This window comes from Macadamia integrifolia, chromosome 13, assembly GCF_013358625.1.
Source record: "Macadamia integrifolia cultivar HAES 741 chromosome 13, SCU_Mint_v3, whole genome shotgun sequence".
Classification (NCBI taxonomy): domain Eukaryota; kingdom Viridiplantae; phylum Streptophyta; class Magnoliopsida; order Proteales; family Proteaceae; genus Macadamia; species Macadamia integrifolia.
The window spans coordinates 29,145,140-29,153,664 of NC_056569.1; the positions used below are offsets into that span (position 1 = coordinate 29,145,140).

At 38.2% G+C, this 8,525-nt stretch overlaps 1 protein-coding gene across 1 annotated transcript; it reads right to left on the minus strand.

The window, feature by feature from the left end:
* Positions 1 to 3,185: 3,185 nt before the first annotated feature.
* Positions 3,186 to 7,899, minus strand: LOC122058877 (pyridoxal phosphate homeostasis protein-like; the record flags this gene model as incomplete). The annotated part of the gene is given in 7 exon segments (XM_042621576.1): positions 3,186 to 3,466; positions 3,934 to 4,032; positions 4,129 to 4,262; positions 5,238 to 5,325; positions 6,954 to 7,000; positions 7,400 to 7,466; positions 7,659 to 7,899. Coding segments are annotated over 7 exon segments (748 nt in total), but the record flags the coding sequence as incomplete, so codon positions are not given.
* Positions 7,900 to 8,525: the final 626 nt, after the last annotated feature.

The following is an 8,525-nucleotide window of genomic DNA, read 5'->3' on the forward strand; positions in this document are numbered from 1 at the left end:
TGGTGTAGCTGAAAGGATGAACAAAACACTTCTAAAAAAAGCTCGGAGTATGAGGTTGAATGCAGGGTTGAGCAAGAGATTTTGGGCAGAAGCAGTGAACATGGCATATTTCCTCATCAATAGGTCTCCATCAAAGGCGATTGATTGTTAAATTCCTGAAGAGGTATGGACAGGAAAGCCAGTAGATTATTCTATTATAAAAATATTTGGTTGTTCAGCCTATGCGCATGTTGAGAGTGAGCATCGTTCCAAGTTAGACTCAAAGTCTAGGCAATGTATCTTTATTAGTTTTAAGAAAGGTGTAAAGGGATTCAAGTTGTGGGATCCAAGTTCACAGAAAGTTGTGGTTAGCAGAGACGCTGTGTTTGATGAGTCTCATATAGTGAAGTCAAATTACAATTCACAAGCAGTTAATGAAAATAAAGAAGATTCTACTGTGCAGGTGGAGTTAGGTGAGTTAGAAACAATAAGAGAGAATGAGTCATCAAATGACTTACCAGGACAACAGAAAGCAGTAGAAGTTCCCTATACTATGGCAAAGGGTAAAGGGAAGTGTACTCACAAAGCACCTATGAGATACGGGTTTGAGGACATGGTTGCCTATGCCCTAACTGTAGGTACAAGTGATCCATCTTCCTACCATGATGCTTTGAGTGATGCACAACATGATAAATGGATGACAGCTATGATGGAAGAAATGGAATCTCTACAGAAGAACAAGACTTGGGAGATTGTGGAAAAACCCAAGGGAAGAAAAATCATTGGGTGTAAATGGGTCTTTCGTAAGAAAGAGGCAGCATCTGAGAAGGAGCGTGAAAGGTATAAGGCCAGACTTATAGCCAAGGGCTATGCACAGAAGGAGGGGATAGACTACAATGAAATATTTTCTCCGATGGTGAAACACACTTCGATCAGGGTACTACTTGCTTTGGTGGCCATTTATGATTTAGAGCTTGAACAACTTGATGTGAAAACTGCATTTCTTCATGGTGACTTGGAGGAATAGATTTACATGGAGCAGCCTGAAGGTTTCAAGGTGCAGGGAAAGGAAGACCATGTTTGTCTGCTTAAGAGGTCACTTTATGGCCTTAAGCAATCTCCTAGGCAGTGGTACAAACGCTTTGATTCTCATATGATGAAGATTGGCTACACAAGAAGGGAGTATGATAGTTGTGTTTATTATAAAGTGTCAAGTGATAATTCCATTATTTTGTTGATGCTTTATGTTGATGACATGCTCATTGCTGCAAAGAACAAACATGATATAGTCTCTTTGTAGTCTTTGTTGAGTGCTGAATTTGAGATGAAGGATCTTAGTGCCGCTAAGAAGATCCTTGGCATGGAAATCCTTAGAGATAGAAATGCAGGTAAACTTTGGGTAACTCAGAAGAGGTATATTGAAAAGGTGCTAGAGCGTTTCAATATGGAAAAGGCTAAGCCGGTTAGCACTCCGTTAGCTGGCCACTTCAAGTTATCTGAAAGGGAATGCCCTACAACACATGAGGAGGTGGAGCAGATGTCTCAAGTCCCTTATGCTAGCGCAGTTGGGAGTCTCATGTATGCTATGGTTTGTAGCAGGCCGGATTTGTCTCATGCAGTCAGTATTGTTAGAAGATATATGAGTAATCCAGGGAAGGATCATTGGAATGCAATTAAGTGGATCTTCAGATATTTGAGCAAGACTAAAAATATAGGTGTTATGTTCAGTGGTAAGGGAAGTTCTACAGAATTGGCAGATTATGTTGATTCTGACTATGCTGGTGATTTAGATAAGAGGAGGTCTACTACATGGTATGTGTTTACATTGGTTGGTGGACCTATATCATGGAGGGCGATGCTTCAGTCTACAATTGCATTGTCCACTACGGAGGCAGAGTACATGGCAACGGTTGAGGCTGCCAAGGAAGGAGTCTGGTTGGCTGGACTGGTTTGTGAGCTGGGGTTGGAGCAAGGAGGTACAGTGTTATATTGTGACAGTCAGAGTGCCATACATCTTGCAAAGAATCAAGTGTTTCATGCAAGGACAAAGCATATTGATGTGAGATAGCAGGAAGCTTGTGTCAGAAGGCAGTATTCACTTGAGAAAAATTCATACAGATCTCAATCCTGCAGATATGTTTACAAAGCCAGTTACTACAGAGAAGTTTGAGTCATGTTTGGACTTGATTAATATTATTCATTGTTGAAGATGAGGGACGCACCAAACAGGTGTGGGTTTGTACCTCTAATGAGGTACAATGATGAAGACGTATACAAGTTATCTTTACAGGAGGCTCGACAGAATTCAAGCCAAGGTGGAGATTGTTGGTGTATGATGTCTTGTATTCCATCGCAGTTTAATCCAGGGAGTACTAGTGCAGCACCTAGACAGGCAGGACGACGGTCCCCCTCGAATTTTTTATTTGAGGGCAATTGTGTACTATTCGGATTAGGGTTTTTTCGCTATATATTTGTAGCGAGGGTTTCTTTCTCTGTAATGCAAGCAATACTGAGAGGTGTGAGGACGAGCGCTGTAACCCTATTCTCCATTGATAGTGAAGCAAGATTTCATCTCATTGGGGACGTAGACAACCTTGCCGAACCTCGTAAAATCCGTGTGCATTGTTTGTTTCGTTTTTCCATTATCTTCTGCATCGTTTTAGGGTTGCGTTTCTACATGAATAACAGTATGAAAACACCAAACTATGGAGCGGTTGGACTGAAATTGGCATTTTTCCCAGAAAATGGAAAATAGCCATGTTGATATAGAGGGTCATATTTAAGGGTGTCAATCGGTTTAGTTTCAATTATTTAGTTTGGATCAAAAGACATTGTGTTCAAACCAACACCGAACCGAATACTATTTTAAAAGCATCAAATCAAAACAGAACCAAATTATGATACAATCTAGGTTTAGGATTTTAACAGGGTATTATGATCATCACGGCCAGTTAAAAACATCTTATGTAATGTTCCACCTTTTTTATATAAAATGGGAAGCAGTAGAATAATCAATTCCAAAGTTCGTTCTATAAGGAGTAAAGAAGGCATGGAAATTTCTCCAACGAGGTCCAGTAATTTATGTCAAAGGACTGAAAAGGAAGGAGGAGAAGAGGGGAACAAAAATTCACTATTTTTTTGGGATCATAGAAAATTTTCACCAATTTATTTACTTGTGTTCAATGTAATCTGAGTACTAGAGGCTATAATTCAAGCTGTGGATTACAGTCATACAGTATAAATAAAGAGAGATCATAAACATCAATACTGGGAGTTACCAAATACACAAACATTTTCTCTCCTCCAGCTTGCCCATGAGATGCGATAGAAGGATCAACAAACTGACAACTTAAGAAGATACCACATCGAATTAAAAGCTTAGAAGAAGCCGAGAACCTGAAGATTTCTAGTTGGCCTACTTCTTGGTATACTCCCTAGGTCCAAATATGGCTGAACCAACTCTCACATTGTTACTGCCCATTTCAATCTGCAGAAATTCACAGGTTCCATTAGTTAGTCAAACTAAATCGTCTGACTGCTGCTCCAGTTAGGCAAAAAATTTTGCCAAAAAAAAAAAACAATCAGAAAGAATCCCTAGGTGTCAAAAAGTATTCAGGGATTTAGCAGTAATCTGTTTTCCTATTGTATATTCATCATTTCATTTTAAATTCGAGGATTGGATCCTGATATGTGCTCATAAATGTCAATCTATGATTGTCGTAGCTATCAGCTTTGGGGGGTTTTTTTTTTTTTCTAATGGGATAACCCAACCAGCTGGCTGGGGGCTCATAGGCAGGGGGGGATATATATAGATAGAGGTGGGGCGGAATGGAGAGTCGCCCACAAGACCTCTTTGTCTTACGCCAGAGGCTGCCACCACTGAGCTACAAGCTCATTCCCTCGTAGCTGTCAGCTTGTACTAAACTTTTTAACCTGCAATTATACAATCCTTACCGCTTGCTCAAAGTCACCAGACATCCCCATTGATAGCTCACAGCTCTCCTCTGCTATTCCAAGTGCTTTGCAAACTTCAAGCCTACAGTTTAACATTGTCTAACTCAACCATATAAACACAAGGCATCAGAAAAACACAGTAACATGATCTGGGAAATGAATTAAACAACTAGGGACAAGTTCCAGAATCATCACTTTGAAATTCTCTGGAGTTGATGTGTAATCCAGCATCCCTATTGTCATTAATCCAGAAAACTCAAGGTTTGGGCATCCAAGCTTAATATGCTTTGCAAGTTCTGCACACCCTGATGGTTCAACTCCATATTTTGCTGCAGTGAAATCACATGGACAAATAAATTGGTCAATTCACACAACCTCTTTGCAAGCCAGAAAACAGTTAATTAGCTTAAATACTTTGAGCAAGGTTGCACGAAGACCACAAAATTATTTTAACTTGAAATGGAGCTTCCTATTTTCATTGGGATTTTGTTGCAGATTTTAATTGAGACATGACCTTGATGCAACACTCTAAATGTGACAACATAATGAATAAAATATCAATCAGTCAGCCAACTTACTAGTGGGCAATGGCACAAAAGTTATTGGTTGAATAGTGAGCAGAATTTGATTGGATGAAAGAAAATTCCGGTAATGGTTCCATATATGGATCAGTGGCTAGTCAAACAAATAATGGAACTAAAAGTTGTGAAGATATCTGTAACTGACAGTATAGATTGTCTAGTGTGCATGGTTCTTTGGACATGGCACACATAGGGTTTTACTATCATACCATCCCAATAATTTGAGAAATAATTTAGCCTTGAGCTTGTTTGAGTTTTGCGAGAGACAGGATGGTTTTGGTCACATCACACTTTTCTTTGTTTAATTAAAACTCAGTTGCTTGTTTTGGTTCCTGCTTCCTACGATTCTGGATTTACATGAGGTTTTCTAACCCTAATCCTTAGGTGATTAGAACACCCCATTTGTAAGGTATGATGGTGTCTTTCCATAATTTCGAGCTTCTTGTTACACCCTGCCAATAAATAAATAAATTCAAGATTCTTGGGTTTGACACTTCATGAATGTAGATATAAACAAAATAAAAGGATACAAAACGGAAAAATAATAGCTTGACCCACCAACTATGCTACATTCATCCCAACCTACAGAACTCCAGTGTCGGGAAAAGAACAGCAATATCTTATTTTTTCACCAAGCTTAGTACTTAAATTTCATTCTTAAGCCCAACAGGGCAACTATGTGGGCTTCGATATATTGGGATATGCTTTCTATCTTATACTCACATTCTTCTCCACTGGAATTTACTTGGACCATAACCTTGAGAGGCTTTCTTCCAATGTTTGCAACTCCCCGATCAAGATAATTTGCAATCTGTGAAGCAAAGAATCCACAGTAACACATCTGAAAGTGAATGATGGATCTAAAAATGAATGGGAGAGAAGTTTTGAGGATATGTAATGTACCGATTGATTCATTTTCTTTCTGTCTTCCTCTTCTTCTAGTCGAAAGAAATATATTTTGCAAATTGGATTTATGAAGGTTGAAAACAACAAACTAAAAGTAGTTCACTAATGGAACAGAATGGAAAATGTATGCTGATAAAGAAATGTGCAAATTTTCCTTTTTCCTTTTCCCAGTTAGATGAACTAGTGAGACTTCCTTGAGAAGAATCACATTCTCGCTAATTATTACAATATGCAATATGCAGAGCATAATTTCCACCATAACCGATACTCACTTTGATAGGAAATTTACATCATCAAGTAGGAAATTATAAATACAGTTACCTTATGCCAGTACATTAAGGTGATTAGAAAATATATTTCAACCACAAAAAGTAACAAAAAATAAAACCAGAACTTTTACATTCTATGTAAGAGATTTAAAAAAAAAAAAAAGAAAAAAAAAGAAGTCAGTAGTTCAGATCCTAAGAAAGAGCACTCTTCCCATAGAGGAAATGTATGAGGTATAAACTCAGAACTGTATTTTTCTATTTCTCTTCTTACAACTGTAGAGAAGCTAGGCTTTAATATAGGATTACAATTAGAGAATTTAAACTGAAACTAAACCGATAGATAAGGAAAGTATTCTACTTGTACAAGAACTCCACAATGGAACTCCCCTCCACTCATGACTCAATCCTGCCACCTCACTATTATTGCATTACCGCAACATATATCGCTCAATATAAAGAAAAGCTTCAAACTGAAGGGTAATAAGTTACTCGGAAAAAAATTTTGTAAGAAAAAGACACATTAAACCATTTTACAAGATTCTTGATTTAAACTGAATAACCACTAGGGCCGGCGTTCAATACACGAGATTAAAAAAAATTAAGATGAACCTAAAAAGCTTAGATGGTAGTAGTAACATGAGACAATAGGTTGTATCCTAAAGCTTTTCACACAGAAGGAATATGTTTCACCTAATTGTTGGACAATGACTTCTATAGAATTTGATTGAGAAACTATCTCATTCATCAGGCCTTGGGCTGCAAATGAGAAAATTACTTATTTAGCTCCAAACTGTGGAGAGATTGAAGTAGATTTAAATGGTTAAATTGAATAGAAGCTTGACTGATCACATTCTGTATTAGTAAATCTCCTTGGTTCTGCTCATCTTGTTTTACACTTTATTTCATGGTCTTGGAATTTATGTTATAAAACATGCTGGATATGTTGAAGTTACTCCCCGCAAATCACCCCGACCCCCAAAAAAAAAAATGAAAAAAACTTGAAATCACAAGGGATCAGCTTCCTACCCAATGCATTGTACCTGATCTTCTCTATTAGAACTTTTTAAACCTTCTAGATGAGCATGATCAATAACGAGAATAACGAGGTTTCAATAGTTTCAAGAATAATAATGGAAATGTTTCATCTCAAAATGAACTACTAAGCTATGTACTAAATTTTTCCACAGAAGAAAAGAGAGAAGAAACCTAATTCAGACCCAACAAGATTAATTAATGCTTCTGTCAATGTCCATTATGTGTCTACCTTCTCATCATCTACAGTCTCAACCATGGCCAGATTTGGAACAGACGCTGCAAAATAGTAAGCAACGAAGGCATTAAAATTCACCAATATTTTCCCTCGAACACAAAATCTGAAAGCAATTAAAAAAGCTAGAAGTATCTGCTCGAAATGAAATAGCGCAAAAGACAGAGAGGTGGTGAATAACAGAAGAGTTAAATGAATCTAAATATGCAAGAATAGAAATATCAACGTATGATACAACATATGATACAAACAGAAGACAACACGTAGGTTAACATCTGTTGTGTTATAGACTTTGGATGCACTTATTGAGAAAAAATGGCAGTTATGGGTGCAAATAAACACAGACCAAGTTAACTGAGAAAATGGCCTAATCCAATCACTGAAAAAATAATTCAGAAGCCTCGAAAAGAAAGTAAGGGACGAAATTGAAAATGAGAACATACAGAGAAGCATTTTAACTTTGTTGCTCTGCAAGTGCCCGATGAAACGCCATTCGATATCATCTGGAAGCTGCACATATAGAAAATTTCCCGCAATCAATTTTTTTTCCTTATCACATTAGTATAATAATTAATCAATTGAGTAATCAAAGTGAATCCCAGTTGAAGTTCAATCCAAAGTCCAAAATTCAATAAAATTTCTATAGGTTAGGGTCTAAAAGAGATAATATGGAAGAGAATATAAAGATCGAAGAGTGACGACCTGTGGTGCTTTTTCGACGATCTCCTGGACATAGTTTTCGCCGAAGCAGCAATGACCAGCGTCGTAGACTTGGCGGATGAGAGAAACAGGTTTGGTCTTGCTGGCAGCCACCACTCTGATCTGATCCGCCTTCCGCCCTGATCTCTCGGCTGCTAGTTGGACTCGGTGGAACACAGAACGCAGGTTCGTAACCGCTGCACTATCCATAGCCGGAGCAGCCTTGCCTGAGTTCTGCTCCACAACCTCCGCCTCCGCCTCCGCCTCCGCCTCCGTCTCTTTCTGGTTCGTCTCACTGTTCATCTCAAGGCTGCCGCACTAAAATCTCGGCTGCGTGGTGAGGCTGGAGTGGACTAGAGCCCGTACCGGTATATTCTCTGGTATTGCCCATTACATTTGGGGACTATAAGAAAGAATTTAGGCCCAAAATTTTTACCATCTCCTTGGATATTCAATGTATTTGGGCCTGAAATTTTGACTTTCCTTGGTATCCAGTGGTAGGATTTGATGCATCACCTTTCTTTTTTTTGGTAAAAAGAAAGTGAATACTACTAGAAAAGGTTTATGGACTTTTGGAGATGGAAAATTTTGCGTAAATCAATTGAAAAAGGGATACCCACATGAATCCTAGGGTATGGGGATGGATACCCATGCATGGGGGTCAATTAGGCAGGTGCATAGATATCCAATCAAGGAGTAGGGTGGTTTTTTTTTATATCCCTATTTTTCGATGTAAGGTGCTTGACCAGGTAGGGATCTTCTTTCCTAATCGTATTTATGATTTTATGATTTTTTGTTTTAATCTACTAGGTCTACATAAATATTGGGACAAATACCTGTCACATGGTAGATTGGATAGAGTTCAAGTTT